At 38.1% G+C, this 26,065-nt stretch overlaps 1 protein-coding gene across 7 annotated transcripts; it reads right to left on the reverse strand.

Moving 5' to 3' along the window:
- Positions 1 to 25,870, reverse strand: RHOT1 (ras homolog family member T1). 7 transcript variants are annotated; one of them, XM_041485691.1, is made up of 21 exons: positions 25,696 to 25,870; positions 22,021 to 22,079; positions 20,091 to 20,172; positions 19,127 to 19,170; positions 18,300 to 18,353; positions 17,887 to 17,939; positions 17,236 to 17,344; positions 16,557 to 16,658; positions 15,076 to 15,174; positions 14,543 to 14,651; positions 13,853 to 13,973; positions 13,092 to 13,176; positions 12,578 to 12,723; positions 11,860 to 11,960; positions 11,517 to 11,647; positions 11,081 to 11,164; positions 10,219 to 10,338; positions 9,673 to 9,875; positions 8,160 to 8,282; positions 2,621 to 2,764; positions 1 to 1,156 (listed from the first exon to the last, which is right to left on the reverse strand). In XM_041485691.1, the coding sequence occupies exons 1-21, from the start codon at positions 25,730 to 25,732 to the stop codon at positions 1,039 to 1,041; spliced, it is 2,124 nt and encodes a 707-aa protein (XP_041341625.1). In that variant the 5' UTR covers positions 25,733 to 25,870; the 3' UTR covers positions 1 to 1,038. The 7 variants fall into 7 exon arrangements, with proteins under 7 accessions (XP_041341625.1, XP_041341623.1, XP_041341628.1 ...); XM_041485689.1 differs by having other exon boundaries at positions 9,673 to 9,872; positions 25,696 to 25,853; XM_041485690.1 differs by having other exon boundaries at positions 990 to 1,156; positions 2,621 to 2,720; positions 25,696 to 25,853.
- Positions 25,871 to 26,065: the final 195 nt, after the last annotated feature.

A 26,065-nucleotide genomic window follows, 5' to 3' on the forward strand; every position in this document is an offset into this window, starting at 1 on the left:
CACAGTACACAGTTATTTTATTGAAATACTTGAAAAGGCCAGCAATGGAAAAATAGGTTTGTCATGAGGAATTTAATGTTTGGTTTACCTGATCGTTAAAAAAGCTGTGTCTATAGGTAATTCTAGCCCATTACAGAATGCACTGTGATCCATGCAACTAATATACTACAGTAGAATAGGCACTGTGTACTATTGCAGTTTTCTCTTATACACAGCTTTCAATGAGTATGACTGACAGATGTGAGAAATTAAACTGCAACACTTTCCAAATTATAACTGTTTATAACATAAAAAATTTGCTTGTCTGATTGATGAGGGTTATAAAACACAACATAGTGAAAAATGAAAAACACAGGTTACACACAGCGTATGAAGTTGATCTGGCAGTTTTCAAAGTTTACTTTTTTCCTCTTAAAAGAGACCAGACTCTGAATATGTTACTGGTCATGTGAAATACAAAGACATGGGCCAGGACAGCAAAGGTGACTCTTTCCTGAAATACATGATTAGAGGGGCAAATTTGTTCATCAGTTAAAAATATGAACGAAAATCACAAATTCTGCCTGCTATAGCTTATAGTCCAAAAAGATTAAGTCACTTCAGATGAATGTGAAATAAATAAGCAATCCTTGAGGAAGTATGATCCTTGAGTTGAGTCTACTCTACTGAAAATGAATTTCACCTATACACTAGAATGTCACCATGGTGAACATCTAAGAACAGTATTTTGAATAGGTTTTTGGGAAGCAATGTCTTACTTGCTTTAATATGTACAGGTTATTTACAACGAGTTCCCTTTTGGCCTTACAAGTTAAGCCATTTCAGCTGGCTGTTAAGATGCAATTCCTTTTTTCCACACATTACGCAATACTGTAGTTGGAGCTATAATTTAAAATAATCTTAATCATGAATTACAAATATTAATAAAGTAACTCTGCAAATATAAATATTTCTAGCAGAATTTAAAGCATTCAGAATGTACATAAAAGTGGTTTTTTATTTATTTATTTGGTAGGGCCAGATGTCCTTCTTCTCAGATCATCGCTGCTTTAGTAGTGCTTTGTACATGGCAAAACCCAAAACTGCAAACACAGTAGCACCAAAACTTGCTCGGAGCCAGAACGTTGAGCTCTTGAGGTCCGCTTGTGTCACATGCCTGAAATTTAACACACATACAAAACCAGGTTAATTCCATGACAGGAACTCCAGACAGCTTGTGCTAAACTACTCTGCTTTTGGAAATTCATCACTACACTTGTCACAGGAAAACAGCTCACAAATTCAGCCTTAGGAGCACTTTACAGTCACTTTGCTTTTCTTAAAGCTCAGGATTTGATCTGCAGCCCTGACCACATCCGAGCTCCCTGAAGTCAGAGCGCTCACAGGGCTGAGGAGAAATGCAGGAGCAGATCATGACTCATGGATGTGGAGAGGGCAGGGTGTCTCCTTTGAGAGTACCAGCAAGCATTCAGGAAAGGAAAACAAAAATAGCTACAAATAATTAGTAACTCATAGTGAGAACAACTCTGTCCAGAAAAATCCTTTTTTCTTTCTTTCTTTTCTAAATGTTGAGTTTAATATTTCTGCTTTTCCATTAAAAACTTCCCAGTCCTGTTGAATATCTACTTATTCTACCCCCCCCAAAAAAGTTTAATGACAAGTAGCAAGTAATATTTTTCCAAAAGCTAGAATCAAACAATTTTAAAATCCCTTTCTTCCCAGTAGTCAAAAGAACAGCAACAGAAACAGTCATCCAACACCAAGCTGAAAGCTAAGAGAGAGTGTGAGTGAAACAAGCAGTGACGATGGCACCAACAGAAAAAGACAGTATGGAGTGACTGTATGACAGAAAAATCCACACCTCACATGACAGTGGAGACAGGCAATGACCCAACTCTCCCAAATATTGCAAGAAGTCTGTGAACATGCTCAGTTAGGCAAGACTGGCCATCCTTAACAGCAGTCTGAAGTATGACAGCTTACCAGAAAGCAGGAGCTACCATTTAAAACAAGTTATCATAAATGCCATAAATCAGAGCACAGGAAGTTCCTAAACAATAGTAAAGTTGATTTTTTTGTTTGTTTGCTTTAGAGATAGAACTTTGAACAGAACTTCACTAGCCCACATATTTGAGCCTGTGTTAATCACCACGGGTTACTCACTGAAGCTGCAGGAGGGTTAAGTAAAGGAGCACAGAGATCCTAAGCACACACAGGAATTCATAGAGTGAGAACTGCAGAGCTGTAGCTCACAAACTGCTTAACAGAGCAGGAATTGCTACTTGCTATCAAAACACACAAAACCAGTTTTGGATATGCTTTAGAGCATATAGTAGGAGCCATAACAGCCAGATAGTTAATCAAGAGTTCTGCCACACCACATGCTGAAGAACAGGCTCTTTGATGCACACACAGCTGCTCTTTAGTCTAAAAAATCCTGATCTTATTTAAGAATGCCTTGCTGGGTTATAGAACAGACCAAATCCAAGAATTCCTGCAAGCGTTAGTTTTTCTACAGCTAGTTTTGACACAGTTTCTGCAAACTGGATGTCAAGTGGCTTGCTGAGGGGAAGGAAGGGAAAAGGCAATGGCAAGGTCACCTGGCTTTGGCTGTTGTTACCTGTCTTCAAGCAAACGTGGACCAAGAGATGACTCCATGAAGATGGAATCTTCTACAGAGTGGACGGCGTGCACCTGCTGCATAATCCTGCTCTCCTCGTCTGCTAACAGCATGGCCCCCACCTCAGCTAGGTAGGCTCTTAACCTTTTCACACACATGCACAGTGCACTTCATTGCATGGCTCAACAACAGCAACCCTCTCAAACCAAAAAGCCCAGAGAATTTCTGATTTATAGCCACCTAGCCACTGATTCTTGTGCAGTTGTTAAAAACTTAGTGCTTGGGAAAAACCAGAACCAAATCAAGTTTGTGCTTTTAATAAGCTAAGTAACATGTATGATTTCATGTAGCTAAATGCCATTGCTTTAAGGACAAAGAAACCTGTTTATGAAACTGGATTTCTCTTCCCACTCCATCTCCACAACCTCAACTTCCATGTGTCCCACAGGACACTGCAATACCCCTGCACCATATGCACATCAGCCGTAAAACTGATGAGATCCCACTACTGTCGAGAACTCAAAGACTGTATTTTATCACTCCAGTGGTAGTCTGGGATAATTTCTTAGTAAAAGGCTGTGAAATCCTTTTCTTCAGATCTGTAAATTATAAAACTAATCTGTGTATGTAAAATGAATCACTTGTAGGTGACATGATTTTACTAGATTACATGACAAGCTCTGTTGGATAGTACACAGTGCCTATTCTACTGTTGGATGAGTATTTGTGTAACTAAAAAGTCTCCAGTTTAATTTGGTTAATTCAAATGCCCAACTATTTGTACAATTTAAAACCCCATCCCTTTAAATATGCAAATGAATGTTTGAATTGCAAATTAATGCTTTTGCACTGCCTCATAAAGCACTATCTCTCACATCTAGATTTTCTGATTCCTATCTATAATTTGCCTTGTTTTGCACATGTCCATATTTAATAGTATGCAAGAAACTTGGTGAGCATGCTTCATCCTTCTAAAAACAATTATTATGTTCTCAGCCATGATAAAATCCTCTTGTAATGTCTAAAGGAGACTAAATTGGCTTTGATCCCTTTTCTAAGCCTAACAATAGCAGATTCTTTCATTTAAATAAGGAACTAATTTGAGACAGGGACTCGTCTTACAACCTCAAGGAAATCTACTCTGAATGTCTCAGCCTGAAAAACCGAAATGCTTACTGAAATTCAGAACATTATGGATGTCTAACTGCTTTACAACTTCATAAACATCCAATTTTTCTTCTTTCAATGTTCCTTATGCTGTCATAAAATCCATTTTTACAGCTTTAATCTCTAATATTGTTTAGCTGCCATTGAAGGAACAAAAAAAAATCTGAGATAATAAAAAAGGATCAATGCTTGTTTCTAGTGCAGGTTCTTTGACATGAGGATGGCTACAATGCACAAAACCTTTTTTCAATACACACTGAAAAATTCTACCTTTTCAAAAAATAACATTCAAACTTAACTTCAGTCTAGTTGTGCTTATGAAACTAATTTTCACCAGTGGTGGAAATTACTGCTGCCTTGTTAGTATGAGAGTAACCCTGAATTTGAAAAAAATATTCTCTCCAAGGGTAAAACATCTAAATAGATGTGCACTTACACACACAGAGAGTAGTAGTCAGGACTCCATAAATGAAGCTGTATTTGAAACTCTTGCTTATTAATAAGAATGATGCTTCAAACTTTCCAAACAGGCTGCTGTGTGCACTTAATCATGCAATTAGTTCCACAAATATACGAAAGTCTAGAAATTTTGCCTTTGGCACAAAATTCAGATTTTAGTGCACATTTTGGAAAGAAAAAGGCGTATTTTTATTCAACCTACCCTTAACAGTGAGTCAAGTACCTTGCCACTTGTTGACTAAGATCTTTGAACAGGTTTTTTTTTACAAGAGACTTTAACAACTCACAAGAAGTTTGTCACATGCACTTGCTAAGAAGTTAACTGAGCATGCCTGCCATGGGTACACACAGAAAACTGCTGAGTTACACATTGATGCTGACACTTTTCCCAAGGTCAGCAGCAGAATAATTCCCAGGTCTGGGAAGACTTATCCTTAAATACAGAAGTTTGAAAACATTCCTATAGTAACTTCCAAAGCGTTTTAGAAGCACAGTGCTGGGCCAACAGGCTGCTCACATGGCTACTCACAGCAGAACTCAAAGCAAGTTCATGCAGCAGCCTGCTCTGACAAAGGTTTCAGCACTAAATATAAGCAACTGAATTCCAAAAGCATCACATAACCTGCACGAGCTGCTGCAGCTTCCCTTCAGGCACATATTTTCCTAGGATGCAAACTAAGTCCAGCAGTTAGAATTTTCCCCCATGCATTAGTCATCTAAAATGTGAAAAGCTCCAAACGCATCTTATTATCCACAAAACTGAAAAATGGATGTAGAATGCCAATTCATTACACTCTGTTTAGAAAGAAATCAGGGGACACAGCTTTGCAAATTTCTATGCAGTCTGGGGCATCAAACAGCTTAGAGAAGGAGGAAAATAAATTAGCAGATTTCTAATGCCCTGATGTAATTTTGGGGATGTCATTTAGCAATGTCCTAATTTGGGGGACACCTAAGATTTCTGCAATTAGATTGAATGGCAATATGCAAGTTTTGAAAAAAACCTTGTGTACACTGCACATAGCGAAAGGTAAATCCTGGGTTATACTCTTAAAACTTTACCATTATTACAGAAAAACACAATAATAATTTATTGTCTTAACTTTAATTTCACAGAAAGAAGGTTGTCACAGAAACCAAAACCTTACTAATAATTCCTAAAACCAGGTTTCATATGGAAGTAGAATTTCACTTCAATTCCACAGTGTTTTAAAAACTTTAAAGAAAAACATCCTCTGAGAAGTCTCCTTGATGAACAAAACAATTCTCATGCATTAGAATCATCTTATTTTGAAATGAACTTAGCTGACAGAAAAATGCCACTATTGCACAAGCAAAAGGCAACATGGATGATTTGAAACCAAGGAGAAAAAAAAAAAAGCCAAAAATCCGAGCTCATCATTAAAGAAAGGGTTAGAATGACTGCTTTTGGTAAAACAATGTAGTAAAAAGAGATTAGGTGCCAGCCAGCCAAATTCAAGTGAACACCTAAATGAAAGAACAAATTAAAACTATAAAAATACTACAGGATATTAGCAAGTGTCATACATGCGTGTCCAGTGCTTTGAATGCTGTGCCTCCTTCCTCAAAGAACCAATAAATTGTCACCCTGGGCAGTTCAAACCAACACAGCAATCTCCAGGCTGAACTTGCCTTTCTGACAGCCTGCAAGCCTCAGGGGAATTCCTGAAATTTGTCCACAGAGAGAAACTGAGGGGGGCATGAGCAGGTTTCTCAGTTGCACAGAGGTAATGTTCTTCCTTTAATTACTAAGGTGGGAATCTTCAAATGTGATTTTTTGTTGTGCCTTGGTAACAGTGTTTAGGGGTTACTTAGCAACCAATGGCACAGGAAGGGGTCCCATGTGAAAAATTTCAGTTTACCTGAAAAGCTTCCACAACCTAAGGGACTAGGAGGGGATCAGGAGAATAAAGTATTCACAAGAAACCTCTTTCCCCCATCAGTTATCTAACTTTTGCCCAACTAGCTGACCTAATGGTAAGCACTTATGAAAGCAAAATAAGAAAAGTTATAGAAACTAACTGAATCAGAAAGTCTTCTTGATCCAAATGCTTTCTCTACTGACACATCATTGAATGTACGATTTTTATAAGACAAGAAATCCATCTCTTCCCTCCTATGCCTACAACTGGGAGCTATTTCCTCTTGTTTACAGGCATCCCAGCTTTACCACATGTGCAGTTATGCAGCAGTTCATGTGCTGAATGATAAATAACCTGCAGCAAGGTGTTTGGTTAGGGAGCTGTTGAGATGAAGTGAGCGTGCTGACTGGAACAAACCCTAGTGACTGAGAGACAAGGGGATTCTAGCTAATAATTCTTCAGGAGGCTAGTGTCTATAAGGAATTTTCCTCATCTTGAATTACAGACTTTTTAGGCAGTAGTGGATTCCTATGCTTGTTACAGACTCCTTAGTGATAAGGTATGGAATGACAGCATCCCAAACCTCAATAAAAGATTTCAGTACCCTGAGACCCTGACAGCACTTCAGAGGAATGAAGTTCAATGTCTAATGCAGAACTCAAAAAATCCCATACAGTAGAGAAACAAATCACAACAGCAAATGGAGCAACTAGTTCCAAAAAATGAAGATGTGTTAGAGGTGAGTTCAGCCTCAATAATGAAGAGCTGGGATTTTCTAGTAGTGACCGTTCACTGAAGTTTTAGAGTGACAATATGCAAAGAGATTGCTGTTTCAAGGTATTTCTGTCTATGGGATAACTGCTGTAGAAGAGATGCAGCATGAAGAACCTCACTCATTCAATCTTTTCCTAAGCTAATGAGTTTTTCACCCTTCCTTCAATTCTCACTCTGTGGTTAACGCTTTTATCTTGGATTAAAGTGGTATTTGACAAGGAAAATGCTCAATCCTGTAGGTGGGTGTATCAGCAGACCTCCTACATGTGTGTCATTTGCATTAAAAGGAGGCAGACACTCTTACATGGAGCAGCTACATCTGAAACCTGTAACAAGTAGTAACATCCATGGACCATCAGCATGTCAGGATACCTCAACCACGGCCTTCAAATAACACATTTACCATCTAAGCCTCCAAGAAGGCCATGGAGGATGGAACCATTGCACTGCAACAGTTGTTTGGTTTGAACTCCCATTTGCTGGGGTGTGATGACAAGTGCTGAGGTGTTGGTAAATCCTGCGTGTCAAAAACTGCCTGCAGGACAAGCTATAGCACTGTTTTCAATGCTGAAAACCCATTATCTCTCTTTACCAATTGTTTTTCCAAAAGTATCTGGAAATGCAAATGTTTAAGCATTCACCACTTCTTACATGTTGCATTTCATTCAGAGAGGAACTGGATGTTTAAAGGTCTGGATTATTTTTTAAGACAAAATGCCCACTCTTTGTGTAAACCAAGCATAACACACACACACACACACACATAAATTCTCTGAACTCCAAATATCAAATTAGCAATTATAAACATGTAATATGTTACATGATGCTGCTGTAAGTCAAGCTGTGCCTTTATGAAAATATCTGTGTAACTGGGATCTAAAAGGCACTACCTCCAATCAATACTAAACAAACCTGTCTCAAGTGAGAAACAATACACAGATTTTTGCAGACACTACTTAATGACTATTAGCAGTTCCCTAAAAACACAGTCCTAATTCCTGCACAGTATTTCTGCAATCACAAAGAGCCTGAATCAACCACCAAATCGGTAATGTTTCACAAAAATGTCTAAACTGAGCTCAAAAGAACCTCCAAGTTAAACCCAGTTTGATAATTCTATGACAATTATTAAAGTATTGGCCTATTCAGTGGATATGGAGTGAAAAATCTGCAGTATATAAGGTTACCAATTGGTATTCCAAAGACACCATTTATTTTAAAAGCACACCTGGTACCTAGTAAATAAAGTTAAGGACCTGTTAAGAACTGCAGTGAAGAGTTTGTTCTTTACAGATTGCAGCAAGTCTGAGTTGAGGAAGTTCTGACAGATGCAAAATGTACACCTGTTGCAGGCGCACATACAGCGTAACCGGGCATGGCTGCGAAAACACACAGAAGGACAGGAGTTGAAATCTTGCTCATCAAATCAGGTGCACATTAGGACTGTGCCACAACCAAGAGAGAGATTTAGGAATAAAAGGTACATTTGAATGAGTAAGGAGAGGAGGAAAAAAAATACACTGGGGAAGAAAGGGTACAACTACAGCTGTGCAGAATTTAAAGGTTAGAGGTTCTATGTCTTGGACATTTTGGCATCACCACCATATACAGATCTTAACAGCAAAGCACAAACATGAATGAAAATGTCTGATGAATTTATACAAGCTCCCATAAAAGGGAAGCATTTAAGGCTTCTGAGTATGTCTGCACAGCCATAGATAACACCCCTTTTTCAAAGGAAAGGAAGCCCCATTTTCTACCGCTTCGAATGCACTCTTTACAGGGTGAGCGTTGCCTCTATTTTTCCCACCCTACCAAATACACATGCTTGAAAACTAAGGGAGAAGCAGGAATATTGATATGACAGACAATTGGTCAGTGCTACACTTTAGTGGTTTCCCAGTATTCCAGTGCTACAAAATGAACACAAGAGAAAAAAAAAAACCAAAAAAACAAAACCAAAACTAAAGTTTTACAGATGTAATTCAGCAAATTCCGTTTCAAATAATTAAAATACCCTATTATTTTGGGTGATAGTGACATTAGTTCTATTTATTTTAAAGCAAATGTCAGCTGTCATACTAGACTCCATCTGCTGTAATATTTATATAGTTCATCACCATATTAAAAGCTTCACCCACCAAAAAAAAACGAGATGCAAAGTGAGTTTAGCAACAGTGAGATGTGTAGTGAAGGAGAATCTGAGCTTAAGTATCTTGTACCTGAAGACCAAAGATGTTTATACAAAAAGTCTATTAAAATTATAATATTTATTAGATGAATGAACTGAAGCACATAGTAATAAACACCCTGAAAACAAAAAGTACTTTAAGCAGTGCACTGGGGGAACTGTTGCGCACTAAGGTGCCATTGCTTGTAATCAGCTGTCAAGAAGACCTACAACAAGGATTACAGTACAACTCACTCTCAAAAATACCAAGATATTAATATATATTTATGAGCTTATATAGTTTTTGTATCCCCAATATGGAACTAACAGAAGCCTGTTTGTTGGAATTTGCATCATAAGCTGGATGAACTAGGGTATTCTCCAAAAACACCTTAGCAACAATATCTGAGACTGATTTCTGTGTTGGATATATGCCAAGTTCCTAAATTTGAAATAGTTTAAAGATTCTACTCAGGCCATTCATGTCTCTCTGTTGCTAAAGCTCGGTGAGGCAGTTCCATCCTGTGGCTAACGATGGCATGCAGTGAGTGGTGCTGTGTGACCATGCACATGGAAGACAGAGCAGCTCCAGTACTTACGGATACATTGCCATAGTTGTCAGTTTTACAAAGATATCCTTACTCGGCACATCAGCAGTATTACAAGTAAAGGCTTGGGGTGGAGGCATTTTGTGTTTTTTGCAGAATTCAGCAGGAGAAATACTATATTCCTGTCTAACTTCATGCAAGTCGGACTTGGCAGCTACCACTAAACATGGTATTCTGCTGTCCATGAAGTGCTGCTGCAAATTTAAAGAAAAAGAAGTGAAAGAAACAGTGTATGACACATTCAACCTGGAACAGGCTGTATTGACTGGTTGCAGCAGCATTAAGATACATTCATGCCATTGAAGTCAGGCATTTCTAGAAGCAGAGTAGTTTACATAGAAAAGTAGATGTTTGCTTTGTATGAGTAACAGAAGTGCACCACTGCTAAGGCATCCTGATATATAACCAGCACTTCAAAATAAAATGTCTTTTAAGCACTAGAACCAGTGTATAGGTCAGGTAACTGATAGTGAATATTTAGTCAATGAGAAGAAAAACCTCTAAATGTAGAGGTTTGTAAATATAAACTCTACAAACCTTAAAAATCCTGGCACAGTACTCAAAGGATTTAGGATTACTGACATCATATACCAGGCAGACAGCATCACATATGGTCTCAGCATCAGTTAAAAAGTCTGAGTCACTGACATCGTGTAGCTGGAAAAAAGATGGTTGCAGAGGGAGGAAAGCTTGTCATTATGCAGTTAAAGGAATTTTGTAACTTGTCTCATAATTTTTATGGCTTATTTTTATGTATCCTTCAACTAATGGACTGACAATAGGCAGAATCAATGAAAAAGAACAGTAGGAATTTACCATGCAGCCAGAATATGTGAGCTGTTAACATCACATCTGCAGGCAATCACCACTTCAACATAAAAAGTGATATTTACTTTAAAACAAAGGATTAGACACCTACAGAAATGGGCATTCATCCTACAGAGGAAAACCACAGAGCAGGACAGATCTCAGAAAACAAAGAAAGAGATCATATTATCATAAAGGAGAACTAGAATGGAACAAGCCTTAAAAAACTGATTTCTCCCACTGAATACTAATTTTAGCCATTCTAGATCTCTGTGTGACAGATGCTTCTTACTGAATAGGTAGACTAACTTCTGATCATTTATCACATGTTAAAATTTGATATGCTGCAGTGTAACCATAAATGGACTAGGTTTTGTACAACTCAGGTCAAGGTTTCAAAAATAACAGGTCTGACCAGGTTCAGCTAAACTATCAGCCAAAAACCCCAGAAGTTATTTGGGTCAGAAAATAATTGGGAGGAATCCACATTAAGAAGAGAGAATTAAAACTAGTTTGCTGCAGAAGGCTCTGAAAAATTCACAGAATTTTAACATTAAGCAGTCTTAGGCAAACAAGAATGAAGCAGCCTTACCAGCAAGTATTTTTCCTGTCCATATACATAGACTGTATTAATGGCATAGTAAGATTTGTGTTCTGCACGTATTTGCCTCTGTCTCTGAAAAGGCAGAATTTCATGTTAGACCACAGCAACTTTCCCCTTTAAGTTAGATTTGAACAGCTGGTTTGCTCCATTTATTAATGAATTACAATTATAGTTATCTTTGGGGTTTTTTGTAAGGAAATGCATAGCTATAATCTATGATGTACAAGTCATTATTGCATGCGATAGCCACTGCCAAAATAGAACAAAACCAAAAAAACCCAAACTCCTCCTTAGTAATTCTGTATTTCCTTGAAGAATTCTGCAAACTGAGTAATAACCATTAAAGCTCTAAGACCAATCACTTCTGCTGTCTAATCTTAACTCAAAAGCATATATAGGTGAACACAGGCAATATGTTTCTTACTATTAGATTTCTTCCAAGAAGAGCTTGAAGAACTCCACTTTTCCCACAGCCTTTCATTCCAACAACATTGCATCGGAAGACATTTCGCTGAGTCTGTTTTTTCTGGAGGTCTATCTTTTTATCTCTTGTCACTTTTGGAAAAACACAAATATTTTTCACAAGATATAAATGCATGTGAAAACATGAAAATGCACACAAAACAATCTCTCAAAAATATTAAATCAAACGTTTCACTTGATCAGAAAATAAAAGAGAGTAAATGAAAATAGATGAACCATTAAACAACTTACTCTCTAGTATATTTCTAAATTTAAATTTCTGTGTTGTATCAAATTTTTATTACCTGTAATTGCTGATGCTTGAGATTCTTGTTCTGCAAGTATGGAGTACCCTAAATAACCCAGGTACTCCAGGCAACGCTGCACATCCAGGTATGTGGTTAGTCTGGCAGAGGGGACAAAAAGAACTTTCAACTGTCACCATCTGGGTACCAATTCTTTATAGTACTGAAACAATCCTTATCTCCTATCTCCAGATTGACATGATAGGAACATTCCTGGCACTATGCAGTACTGAAGGACATAAGTCTCTGAGAGTCAATGATGATAACTTCACCAGTCTTACTGGTCACCAGAACTCTACAAAGGCAGTACTTGCTGAGGCCTATCAACCCACACCGTATTTTCTTATCTCCCCAAATAACATTTTTCTCATTTTCTGTATTTTAAGTTGGGGGAAAAAACCCTCATTATTGAGCACCATTTTTCAAACTATCTCTAAGAGGTAGAACAACAGCAGTAACACTTCACCAGGGATCATAGGGATTTCCACATTTTGAAGAGATACTTCTTCATTGTTAGCAGTAAATACTGACCAAATCCTGAAGAGGTTATAACAACAGTCTGAAGATCAGGCCACTGGATGGCTACATAAACTTGGCTGCTTGGATCAATTTTCAACTATAAAACTTCTACTCTTTCCAGTAGTTTTTAAGAGGAATCTACAAACACATGATCATACCCAAAGTTCTCAACTACTAAAATGTCCTGTATCACACTTACGTCCACTGTGAGAGAAACCCTTGGTATGTGATCCATCCTCTTTCATTTGTACAAACTGTGTTGTTCACATCAGGTCCCCATGGCATGTAAGGGAAGACTTTGAACAAGTCTTTCAATTCATCAGGAGATAAAGCACAATCTCTATCCTGAAACAAAATACAGTATCAGACACAACTTAATTCGTGTCTATTCTAAACTGGTATTTCCTTGCTGTACACTTGCAAGATTCAAGAAATCAAGCTTATTTATTTTTAATCATTGTTCTTTCCTTGTTTTTTAGTAAGATTAAATGTATGAGCTAGTTAAAAACAATTTGGTACTACAGCTATAACTGCCAACTCTCCTTGTATACAATCATAAGCTGCAGGTTAGTTCTGACTACGTAGGTTAAGCCAAAGCCAGTTTCTGAATAAAATGACATCATGATAAAAACATTGTTGTTAGCAAAACTCCTGACAAACCAAGGCTTGTAAGTATAAAGACACAAACACACACACTCAAATTAAATGCTTACCAAATCATGTTTATCAAAAATACTTTGAAGAAACAAGTATGCATGATGATTTAGTTCTGTTGTGCAGTCAGGGGGAATTTTTAGGCTGTTCATTGAAAACAAAAATAAGAAGCATTAATTGTTTATGAAATACAGAATGTTAAAACTCAAAATACATACTTTATGAATTATAACACTTAGTATCTGACTTGGCACTTAACTTGAATAATTTATCTTCACACAGATCAAAGCACATACTTTTTATTAGGAATTCTAAAATGATGAGTGAGTGCCTTTATATGATATATGGCTCTACAGTAATCACATTTTTGTTGGTTTGCTTTGTTTTTGTACTTTGGGGTTTGGGGTTTTTTAACAAAAAAATGATGCAGTTACAATTTTTAATAGAAGCCACAGAACTGGTCAATCTCTTTTTAATATGGGGATTTTCAATAGGTCTCAAATGCTACAAAAATACTGACAAGTCTTTTAGAATTTAATGCCACATACAATAATCAACTGCTCAAATTTATGTTCCAGTTTTTATTAAGAATCTCTTCTGCCACCTTTCTTATGAAGAAAGAGAAGAGAACATGATTAGGCACGAGGGAGTTCTTCCTTGGCATTCAGCCACAAGAAGGTTTTGGCTGGGTGGTCATTAAGTAAGGGAGGTACCTGACCTAACAATGTGTTAAATAAACACACTGCAATAACCTCTCCTCCTGCCAGAGCAGGAGCAGCACAGCCTAAAGTCAAGCTTGGAGGGCTGAAGTGGTACATACGGAGGGAACAGGTACTCTGGTGTAAGCTCTAAGTCATCGTCGTAGCCAAAGCGACGCAAAACAGTCCAAGTTGTCTCATGCCTTCCTCGCTGAATGAAAAGTGTGTGCAGAAAAAGAAAACCTAAAAATCAAAAATGGTGAAACCTTAAGGCCCTGAAGTGCTCTTCCTGCTAGAAGTGTTTTCAATAGAATCAGTATCAATATGGAAACAAAAAAGTTCAAAGTACACACTAGGATTTTAAACCTCCTGGGTGATAGTACAGCATTATCTACACAGACTGAACATTCAGAAACCATGACACTTGTAAAAGTGTTCTCCAAGGAACTGCTTCCTTCAACCAATCCCCTTGGTTTTCTGCTGTTGTTTGCTTTTTCCAGTACCAGCTTTTTAGAGCTGGTACTGGAATAATAAACCAAATATTTTCAATAGTTTAAACCAGAAAGCTTTAGCCTGGAGAAGCCTGGAGGGGGGTTTAATGGAAGACTGCTTTTAGTTTTCTAGTATCAAAATAACTGGATAGGATTTTTGTTGCCACTTCCCAGGGCTTAAAGAACACCAAGATATCACTGTTTAGCAAGCTCAGCTCTTACAGTCTGAAAATCAAGAGAGAGATCATATTCCAAAAGACCACCTTTTTCATGTAAGTGATTATTAACTGTATAATCTTTTAAGAGTTAATTAAGACTCACCTTTTAATGTCAATCCATTATCTGCAACTCCATCACTTAGGTTTTTCCTGACTACATTCTTTACGTCTTCCAAAGCTTGAGGCGCCAGTGGTGTATTAAAACAAATTCTCTAACACAAAACCCAGAAACAGCATGTTAGTTCCACTGGCTACTGAGCTGGACAAACAGCATGTCCTGTATGAAATACAGCCTTAAACATTCTGATAAGCTTGTTAAGGACAATCCAATCTCTTAGTGGAAACAAAGGTGTAAAAACTGCATTTTGTTTTTAAGTATATTCATAGATTTTTAAAAATTTTGTTCTTGAACTCAAACTTGAACAATGGTTAGAAATAAAAATAATTTAATTTCTGTTTTTACAAATCCATTCTTCTATGCTGCACTTGAGACCTAGTATTTAGGCCTGATTCCCTTACAGTTCACGCTTCTATTATTTATTCAAAACCAATAATTTGCTTTCTAGAATTATATAGCATATATATAGCATTATATTGAACCTTGAAGCATGGTGGAAAGATAAGCAAGAGAGGTACCTGAAAGAAGTTGAGCTCTGCATCATTGAGAGTACCATCATTATCTTGATCAGAAATTCTAAAAATGCGAGTCAGTGCTTTAATACAGGCAGGTTTCATCTAAGGAATAAAAGGAAGTTCAGTGTCTTTCTAGGCTTGAATATAAAAAGATTATACTGAACAACACCAGGCAGCTCAATCACATGGAAACACACACTAGTCTTCATTTACAGTTTCAGAACAGAGACATTCATTCACATGTACACAAAAGTAAAAAGCAAGAGAAAATAAAAAACTGATTTAGCAAATTTGTATCCATAAATTTAAAACAATTATTCCACATTAAATGCTTTTCTATTCAATTATTAGAAGAACCTCAAGCTCTTCACAAGCTGAACATGGCACTATTGTTATTAAAAAAAAATAAAACTCAGCTCTCTAAATTCAGTCTTATTGCTATAGAAAACTTTGAGAAAAAGAAGTAATTTTTTTTTTCCCCAAATATTTTTTGGTGGGGAAAAAAAAAAAATCACCTCAAAATCCCAGTGCTTTGCAAAACTAAATAGGTCTAGAACTACAGCCAGCTCACTTCAAACATCAAATACTGAAAACCTTCACAGGGCTCATTCATCTACCAGGCAAAGCATCTAGCATATGGACTATCTCTAGGACAAAAGAACTGCTAGGATACCTTCCAAGTGAAGGAAAACAGACACTGGTAATTCTCTCCCAACAACTACCGTGATGATGGACTCTTCTCTTCACAGAGGTCACACAGATTGCATAGACATTGGTTTTGGAAAACCAAAAAGATTTCAGCACAACAATTTTATCACAACATTACTAACTCATATAGATGATTCTGATGGAAGAAATCAAAACAGGGTTATTCTCTGATTCTCTGCTTAAAGTACTTACAGGTGAAGTAACTTTCCTACTTCCCAATAAAATGGATACAATTAGAGATTCTTTTTGTATTTGCCCAGCAAAAATTATTTTAAAAAAATACTCCTTCATAATACCCTCAGCTAACCACCTGATACCTAAAAACCAAACTCATCACTTGTTTCTTATCCCTTCTGCCAAAGTTTCCCAAGATTCTCAGAAAAAAAATTCTCTTAGATCACGCCAAGTCCAGAATGTTTTCCCTGAAATAAATGGAGTTCCTGTGAAATGTACATCTAAAGGAGAACTGAATTGAAGACATAATTTGGGTCACATTACATTTGGCTCAAAGCCATTAGCAAAGCTTCTCACTTTACCCAGCATTTCACACAGGCAACGAAAAACTGTCCTCACTGCTTTGAAGGAAGAGGAAAGACAGGTCAGGTTCATACATCACAAAACAGCCCTGGTGGTTCTGGGATGCAATGGCTGACATTCAGGGGTGGGGTGCTGGTAACAGAACACACTAAGAGATGCAAAATCCACGGAAAAGGAAAGAACAGGAAAGTGATTCACTCCCCCCAAATTATTTGCTCTGAGAATCTATGGATAAATACCTCTTTCTCCTCTGGGCAATAAAGAGGACCTGTAGGATGTAGAACAGCTTTCTGTGCATAATAAAATAGCTCAGATATATTCTTCAAGTTTTTGGCTGAACACTGAAAGAGAAATCCTCACATTGATGAGCTAGTTTCTTGACTATCTGGCGATTTCTTCTGAAATTTAAGTAAGCATCAAACTTTTAAAGACTTCACCCCCTCCTGTTGGTACAGGACTGGTTTGGAAAAAAGACATCCAGCCCCTGTACCTGTTCAATTAATTAACAAATGAGGTTTCATTACAATTTGCTGTCATACCAAGCACAGAAATCAAAAAGCGGTACCTACTTTGGGAAAAAAAAAAAAAAAAGAGACATATCCACACATATTAAATCAATTTTGAATACTTTGCAGACATCTGTCTGGCTTAACATTAAATAGAAAACCCTTGTTAAAGGGAAGTGTGTGAGATGGCTCTAAATATTAGAATTTGACAGTAACATTTGATTATACGATAGTGCAATCTTCCCTAAAGAAAGATAACATATAAACTTACTATTATAATTACTCATGTTTTAAATGTTTAGTTAAAAAAACCAAAAACCCAGAATCCCTTTTTCTGCTACAAAGCTGCCATATGTGTTTGGCAAGAATGTATTTTCTGTTACTTGCTTTAACTTCAGAAAGTCTTGCATACCTCTACACATGTTTCTATCTCTGTATATTGATTCATAATGGGAAGGATAGTTTCCATACTGCTGTACTCCACTAGATCAGACTTGTTTCCAACTAATATAAGAGGCAGCCTAAAGACAAAAGAACATTAAGAACTTTATAGACAGATGAATAAAAATATGTATCTTAATTTAGCATTTTGTGTCCCACCAGAAACCACTGTGTTATTTTCATGACGTAATTAAATGCCATTGGTGGCAATGGGCAAAACTAAATGGCAGCAGTTTAAATAATGTGTTTTGATGTACACTTAGACAGAAATGTACTTCTTGAATCTACAAAACCCACACATTTACATACAATGGTAACTAACCACATTGTTATTACCCAAACCAGCATCAGCAGAAAAGCTATACACACCGTAGAGTCAAAGGCAGTTATACCGTAGCAAATATAAACACATCTGGTAAAAGCTGCCCATGAAATTCAAAATAAATAACATTGCTGGCACATGTAACAGACCTACATACTTCAAGTCTCTTGTTGCTTGGACTTCTTATATAAACTTTAAGTTTAGTATTTTATTTTCTTAAACAATTAACATCCTCAACACTGTTCATTGACACCCATCGATGTGCAGCCTAATTCATACTTCTCATCTTTACTTAAGCACCTGCTATCTTTGTCTGTCCTTTCATTGATGAGAGGAATCCATCGACTCGTTACCTAAAGTGGGATTAAAAACAGACATGAAAAATACATATTCAAATTAAGTATGACTGAACTGTGCTCAAGTTTCACTACAACTGCTACTGCTTCTTTCCCAAAAAGGCACATACTGACCCATAAAGGAGGAAACAAAAATTGGAGCTGATTAATGAGCAACTTTCTCAGACAAGTGAAATTACTAAAAAATCTATGTATGTGGCAATGGAGCAGAAGCAAACCCTCATCTGTTCATTCTCTTAACAACTGATCTCAAACTCTATCTCAGGCATTTCAAATGTCTAATCCAGATTTCAGCTTGACATCAATTAACAGTGCACAAGTTACATCTCAATAATGGGATAAAATGTGCTACTATACCTTATCAATAGAATTCTTGTTGTTAACAGCATAGACTATACAAATCACATTTGCCTGAAATGAAGAGAAAGGAAAGGCATGGAATTCCACTGCTCAGAAACCCCTGAGCAACACAGACAATTAAAGACCATACATAACAACATCAGAGTAAACTCACTATAGAGCTCTGTTCCTGGCTTGTTTAAGCTACTTGGAGCCTGACCAACAAGATTGAAACAAAGAACTTATATGGTGAGAAGTGCCAAAAAGCCTGTCTTGCAGTGTGACAGTCACAGCTTGTGCCTGCAGAGACCTGTGCCACCAGGAAATCCAAACTGAAGAGTCAAAATGTGCAGCCTCCACTGAAGCACCAAACGAAATGCCAAAAATGGAACACAACACCATGACAGACTGTGCGGAAAATGTGCAAAGGTGCTCAGAAAGAAGTGAAAATAGGAGTCGGAAGGGATGACAAAGTCACCAAGAAGCCTGTGCTATTCATAAATGCAATAGTACCATGTGACAGAAAGAAGCAAAATGGATCTTTTCAGGATAGAATTATTTATACAAAAATGGCTTGTGATTAAAGGATATTTAGGTTCTGTCCTTTCACTTGGAAGGACAAAGCTTAAGTTCAATTCACCAACACAGCACCAATACCTATGTTTTTTAAGGTTTCTTAAATAGAGATAACTTTCCTATAGCACAAGTCACAAAACAAAATAGACAATGCCAAGTAAGAAAGGTTTTTTCCTTCAAGTCAAACTGAAGCCCATCTAATGCAGAGAACTTCGAAGGAAAAGACTTTTTCCTAAACTAGTTTCTAGCAAACACTAAAATACACTTACCTGTGATATTTCGTGATAAAGCTGCTCATCACTTTGCTCTGCTTCTGCATTTGATAGAAGAAGTAATTCATTAATACTAACATTTTTGCAAACAAAATAAAAAACCCCAAAGCTTCTGAAACTGAATTCAGGTATTTCAGGATGTTCATGAGGCAGCTTTGTCAAAGCCTTGTTATTTCAACTTCTTTTCATGAAATACTCTAATGAGTGCTCCTTCCAAAACAATAATTAAATTGATCCATTAATTTGTAAGACAGAAACAGTCTGTTGCACATCCATTTTTTACAGCTATTTTGAAGAGGAATAATTATATTTGTAGAGAGGTTCTCTTTGGAACAAGTCATAGGTTTCCATCCGTCTACATTTCTCAACAGCCTCTTCCTTCTATAATGAAAACTTTTTACTTTAGAATATGACATATGTTGATTTTATTAAAGTAATGATTTTTATAGTGATACCAAGCTTCTGTTAACTGAATCTATGAAAAATCCATCAATAGAAAGAAAAACTCACTTCACATAAATTTAAGATCAAGTCCAACAACAAAAATTATTTCTTTTTCCAGGTGGTTAAACACATCAGAGATATTTCCTCAGCAGTGATGGGAGAGAGAAGACAGGAAGGTACCTGCTAATATGGCCTAACTCTTGGCTTGCACTGTAAATGGCAGAAGGGTTTTTGTAGCTGTGCAACAGTTGCACAGATTTATGATAGCACATGAACCTTCATAGTCAATCTATTTATCTATTCAGTAATAAAGATTAAAATACAAGAAAAAATACAAAAGAGTAAACTGACCCAAAATTATGAGGTGTCCTAACTTAGAAATTCAGAAAGTTTCTACTTTACTCCAGGCTTCTCCCACCTGTAGCTCTGGTCCCAGACCTGTCTGACTGTGACAGGGGCTGTTGAGACAGACAAACAATTCCACACCAAATCAGTCAGGGTACTGAGCGGTCCCTACCTGAATAATCCACTATGTGGGTTGGCACTCTTTCAGGAGTGACATCAGCTGGAATGGTGATTTCTTCAGCTCGGGGTGGAACCTGGGATTGAAAGGTACACCAAGAAAGAGCCTTTCAAGATAATCCAGATGGTGAAAAAAGTCATATACTATAATACAGCTGCCATTTAGTCAGCTTTAAGCAATGCAACGAATACTAGTTGCTCAAGTTGTTTAGGTATTCGAGTACTTTTGGTTTTTGTTTGGTTTTCTTTTTTTAGAAGTACTGAAAGTCACTGCTACCTTCTCATTTTTTACCTGTCTAGTTACTGCATATGGAACTTCCTGCATGCATTGCAGAAAAGCAATGCTGTTAAGGGTACATTCAATGAATACTTCTATAAAACTCAATCCCACTCTATCCAACACCTGAACAAGCATGACAGACAAAATACAAGTCTCAATTTTCACACAACTGTAACCTGACAATGTCCTTGCTTCTGACAGTGCTAAACATTAAATCCAGAAAATCCTGCAAAGCAAACATGATGCTAAAAATAGCTCATTCTGATAAATGCTGTAAACTCTGGTAGTCCTTTTTTTCCAAAGAACACTAATCCATATTCAGAAACAATCAACTTAAACCTAATTTTAATGAAAATCTCCTGCACAACTATTTATTGCCTTTCACCTGTTTACACTGAACTCTCGTGATACTTTACTTTTAGTAAAACAAGGGAAAAATAAAAGTCAATCACCAAATGAATGTCTCTTTGTAAAGCTTCAGGCTCTGCTCATATCTTCCTCAAGAATGATTACTGATAACACCCTGTACATTAAACACTAATCCCAAGCCTGAAGTGCCTGTTAGACCCCATAATGTTGCTCTGGTCTGCCTGACTGGCCTGAGGAACGGGGCAGGTCTCTTTCAGCAGCTTTTATAGGACACAGTATTTTTACAAAAGTTTTTTCTATAATTTCAGAGAGATTTTGTGTTATACATAAATTACATTTTTTTCTCTACACACAAATTCAGATAAATATTCTAGGTTATACTGCAGGAAGAAGTGAGAAGTGAACAGAAGACTACAACTCACTAAATACAATAAGAAACAACTTGCCAAAGGAACTGGATCTCCTTTTTAACTGCAAAGTTAGGAACTAAATTCAATTGTGTTAATAAAATTCAGTTATGTTTACAATCCAATCTTGACTCCTGAACTGTGGTAACCTACTGATTTGCATTAAACTCCAAGCAGAGTAGATTCAAAGAGCAGCACATGATGTCTATTTTAAGACCTGTGATCAGAAGAAATAAACATTCATGTTTATATGTAAAAAGCTTAACTATTTGCAGCAGCTGTGGTTCTTTTTATGGTACAAAGAAAACTATGTGCTGCTTTCTCAAAGCAATAGTATGTAGAAGTAGCTTTTTCTGCAGTTTTTACTTCAAGAGTCAAGAAAACATTCTTCAAAGACAGAAGTAAAGGCAATGTCTTGCTTAGTTACAAAAAATGGCTAAGTTATAAAATGTGACTTTTAATTCCTCATTCTCTATCATTTTGCAATCTAATTGCTCTTTAAATGCAACACCCCCCCGCCCCCCCCACAATAATGTTGCTGGTCTTGTCTCTTTCAGCACCTTCCCATTTATGTGTCTCTAATATTGAAATATGCTGACAGTTTGGACCAATTACAGCTCCTTAAAAAACCTACCATTCATCACATATAAAACAATTAGTTTAATTAACAATGTGAAAAATAAGAAAGGAACTTAGATAAAACTTAAATTTCTCATCATCATGCAGAGACAGATTTAAGCATCGCTCTTCCTGAAGTCATCTTTGCCATTTTAAACTTTGTTTTTAGACATTACTTTAGAGAAGAGTCTATTATCTTAGTATATGACAGGATAGAAATAAAACTTGGAAAACAAATAAAAGTGCTCTACCTCTTCTGGGAATTCCTCGCTGACAAGAGACATAATTAGTGATGTCTTCCCAACTCTGGCTGCAAAAGCATTCAGAACAGATATTAGATAATTTGTTTTGTTACACTTAACAGTTGCACCCCATCTTAAAATGGGAAGATTTTAAAAATATTTTCCAATTCACCACATTAAAAGCTTTAAAGCTATTGTTTAATCATATTAAATATGGACAACAGCAATTTTCTCATAATTCTTTTATTGCAAAAACTTAGGCTCCATCTCTCACTTCTGTATTTCCTCCAGAAGGGAAGTGAATTCTGCTCTGCCTTACACAGAAGAATTGCCAGGTTTTAACCTTAACATAGAACATTTAAACAAATAATTAAAACAAACTAGAAACACTCTAATACAACTTCAGAAATAAAAACAAAGAATGCACACAGAAAATCATACAGAAATTAACTGTTTTTATAGAATTCTTGAGATGATGATTGCACTTTAAACCTAAAATCCCAAGGACAAGAGCTGGACAAGAGGACATGAACCAAGTCTGCAGTACTTTGACTACTTTTAAAGTGCAAGAGCTTAATCCTTTTGATACAAATGAGCTGTCCCCCACTAAAAGTGAAAAATATCCCAAACCACCAACCCTCCTAAAGTCACAGTTTTCTTAATCCAAGATGATCATTTCAGCGTCAGTACCCAACACCATTCAATCAAATAAATGACTTTGTTTACCTGCAGAGTTCAGACTTCTGATATCACAACTTAGTCGCTGGTTTTGACAAGCTCTAATGTGACCACTTAAAACCAAGAAATGGTAACTTCTCTCAGGGTTCCACTCTCTCTAAACCCCCTCATCTGTGAATTTTCTGGTCCTCTGGAAGCCTTGTAGGACTATTACTGCTTTATTTGGTTTTGAGACATTTCTTACAAACCAACATGTCCACATTCAAATATCCTCTGGAACTGTCTATTTCCAACACCTCTCAATTCAAGCAAAACTCAATTTCACCCTGGATGTACCAGCAGCTCTGCCAGCAGGAATGTGTTACCAGCCAAGGCACTGCCCACCAGCAGTCAGAGCCTGTGTCACTGTTCCTACTGAAACCAACAGAAAATGTCACCAGGGGACGAAGGTGTTCAGCTGATATCACTGCATTTACACTTCTCTACACAACTCTATAGAACTCTGAATATGGAAGATGAAGAGGTATGATTGTACCACTGGCTGATTTTATGCAGGAATTGGTGTTACTGAACTGATGATCCAGTCAGAGTACACTCAACTTATCTAGGTCTATTTTTGGCACAATAACATGTTCTGACATCCAGAAATAAAACCTTCTCTTTAACTTACTATGATGAAGAGGTGAAGAAAAGCTGTTCTGAGGAGGAAGATTTCTGTTTTCCTTATAGAGAACAGCTGTAAACTTTTCCCCCTGTGGTACTCCCTGCAGAGCAGTAGCTTGCAGGTTTCCCAACAGCAATGCAGTTGTGTTTCCATCAAAGGTATCAAATGAGCTAAAATCCTAACTTACAATTGCCAGGCATCCTCCTGCATCAACTCCATTTTAATTTTCATCCTGACAGAACTGAAAGAGCTTCAGAAGCTCTCCTCTTTCCACAGGGGAAAAAAGATGAGTACTTTCCTTATAGGTAAGTAAAGTTACTAATTAGTGAAAATAGTGATGTGTGTTTCGCACCTGACCAAGACAGTTCTAACTTCAAACAGTGGCAGAACTGGTTTTGCAGATATAGAAACCCACTTTTTGTGTCTGAAAATAGAAGATTATGAATTGCTAGTGAGTAAATGTTCAGTATTTAGAAGCTCTTGATACACTTTCTAGTACCCTTGGGTCTTATGAAAATCCATAGGTTCTAGTAGAGATTTAGGTTATTTTGTTCAAATCTAGGTCAACCCTCTGTCTTTCCCAATATGTTCATAGTCTTAGAAATAACAGCCTAAACAGTATCAGCTGACTGGGATGAAGAGAAGCAGCACAGCACCTTGTGATAATTAGTCTTTTTCCTCATATATAAGTCTTTTACATCATGCTGCATAACATGCTGAACATATTCTGAAAACTACTGCCTGTTAAAAATTGACGTTTGCACCCTGCATATGAGGACTAAACCAACTTAAACCTAAACTGTGGACCACTGGGGATGAAAAAGGCTGAGTTTTGGAACAGGCTTACAATAAAGAGCTTTTGGCATATTTCAGATTCTGAACCTGATGGTCTGCTGTTGCCATCTAAAAGGTTTTATATGGTCTGGACTAACCTGTGCTTTCAGACTAATAAATATACATGAGACACATACACAAAGCAGGACTGGCACTGTAACTGACAAGTTTTACCAATTTGTAAAACAAATTTCTCCCTCCTCCTCACTAAAAGAAGTGTAACAAAGAGAAGTGTAACATAGTGTTGTTACTCTTCAAACAGAAGTGTAACATAGAGATGCTCACAGTCTCTGATGTGTGCCATGTACTACACATTGCTGTGTTTAAGAAACTTGTATCTTTAACATTCCTGTTGGGACACACTGTGAACCTTGTTGCCAAAACAAAGTACCTGTTACACCTGTGCTGAAACCACAGCACACAGCCAGCCCAAAACACAGCCTCGTCAAAGACAATGAGGTAAATCAGGCATGTATTCTAAAGAGGAATTAAACTCTGTGTTCAAAGGCACAATTCCCAAACACAGTCATGCAAAACTATCCAAATATAATCTTAATGAGTTAGCTCTTCCTGCACAGTGACAGCTCCCTCAAGATTCCCCTCTGGAAGAGTCACAGAGAGCCTTCCTATGCAGTACAGACAGAGCCAACGTGCACTATGAAACAACAGCATAAACTGCGCTATAAATATATATGGGGCATTCAATCCTCAGGAAAGCTTTGTTAGTAGTACCACATTCTTAGTATAACTAGGTAATTTTACTAATAACCCTTGGTAATTACTCTGTATTCTTTCCCCTCGAGGAACTTAAGCTCTCTTTGCAAACTAACAGAACCTCCTCTCTGCTATTTATACCGATGAGAAGCCGAGCCTCTGCGAGCCTTGTCAATTCTTTGGGTACCTAAGCGTGAACTTCAGGACACAATTTTAGGAACACGTGAAAAAATTCAGACCCACAGTACCTCCGGCATGCACCTTCCTGTGCGCTGTTTATCCAAGGTCACACGGAAAGTTAAAAGCAAAAAAGGGATCTCTGGCCATGTCCTGGCCACAAACACACAACACCCGACCTAGAACCACTGGGAGCACATCAGGCCACTCATTTCCAAAGTCAGTAAATGGGAAACGTGCAAGTGTGATTTTCACATGGGGAAAAAAAATTTAAAAAAAGAACAGAAATTAAGAAATACAAGAAAAAGAAAACCAAAAGTTTAAACCGGCCGTGGCCAAACACCGGGCAAGAATTTCATGCCGGTGTCATCTCCAGGGTCGTCCAAGCTGCACAATTCCTCCAAGTGCCGGCCGTGCCGGTGCCCGGAGCAGGGAGCCGAGGGGCTCCAGGCCGCGCTCCGAGCGGTCACGGCGAGCCCACCCCGACCCCTGCCCGCCCCGAGGGGCCGGCGCTGCCCCGGGCTCCGCGCCCGGGCCGGGCTGAGCCTCGCAGCACCGGGGCGATGTGACAGCCGGCGGCCCCCACCCTTCCCCGGCCCTCCTGCCTCCGTACTCACGTTCTCCCACCAGCAGGATCCGCACGTCCTTCTTCATGGCCGCGCTCGCTGCCCCCGGCCCGGGGCCGCTCACATCGGGCGGGGCGGCGGCGGCGGCGCCGCTGCGGCCTGGGCTGCCCGGGCTCCCCTCACGGAACGCGGCGGGCGCGCTACGGCGGCTCGCGAGGGACCTGCCGCAAGCAGCGGCTGCGCGGGGCGGCGGCTGCGCCTGAGGGCGCGGGCGGGAGGCGGCGGCTCCCCCGGGCCGGCCGCGACCGCAGCGAGCGCCGAGGGACAGCCCGGGGCACCCGGAGCTCACCGGGATCACAGAATCAGTGCAAAAGACCTCCGAGATCCTCCCGTCCAACCTCTGAGCCAACACCACCGTGTC

The sequence above is a fragment of the Pyrgilauda ruficollis genome, unplaced genomic scaffold, assembly GCF_017590135.1.
Source record: "Pyrgilauda ruficollis isolate IOZ18807 unplaced genomic scaffold, ASM1759013v1 scaffold72, whole genome shotgun sequence".
In the NCBI taxonomy this organism is placed as follows: domain Eukaryota; kingdom Metazoa; phylum Chordata; class Aves; order Passeriformes; family Passeridae; genus Pyrgilauda; species Pyrgilauda ruficollis.

Coding starts and splice junctions, on each gene's coding strand:
- RHOT1 (XM_041485691.1), bottom strand. CDS start 25,732: ATGAAGAAGGACGTGCGGATCCTGCTGGTGGGAGAAC. Junction 13,177..13,852: donor CCAGAGTACCTGTTCCCTCC/GTATGTACCACT, acceptor TTCAATGAACAG/CCTAAAAATTCCCCCTGACT. Junction 9,876..10,218: donor ACTGTGCCAGGATTTTTAAG/GTTTGTAGAGTT, acceptor TTAAATTTGCAG/CAGCACTTCATGGACAGCAG.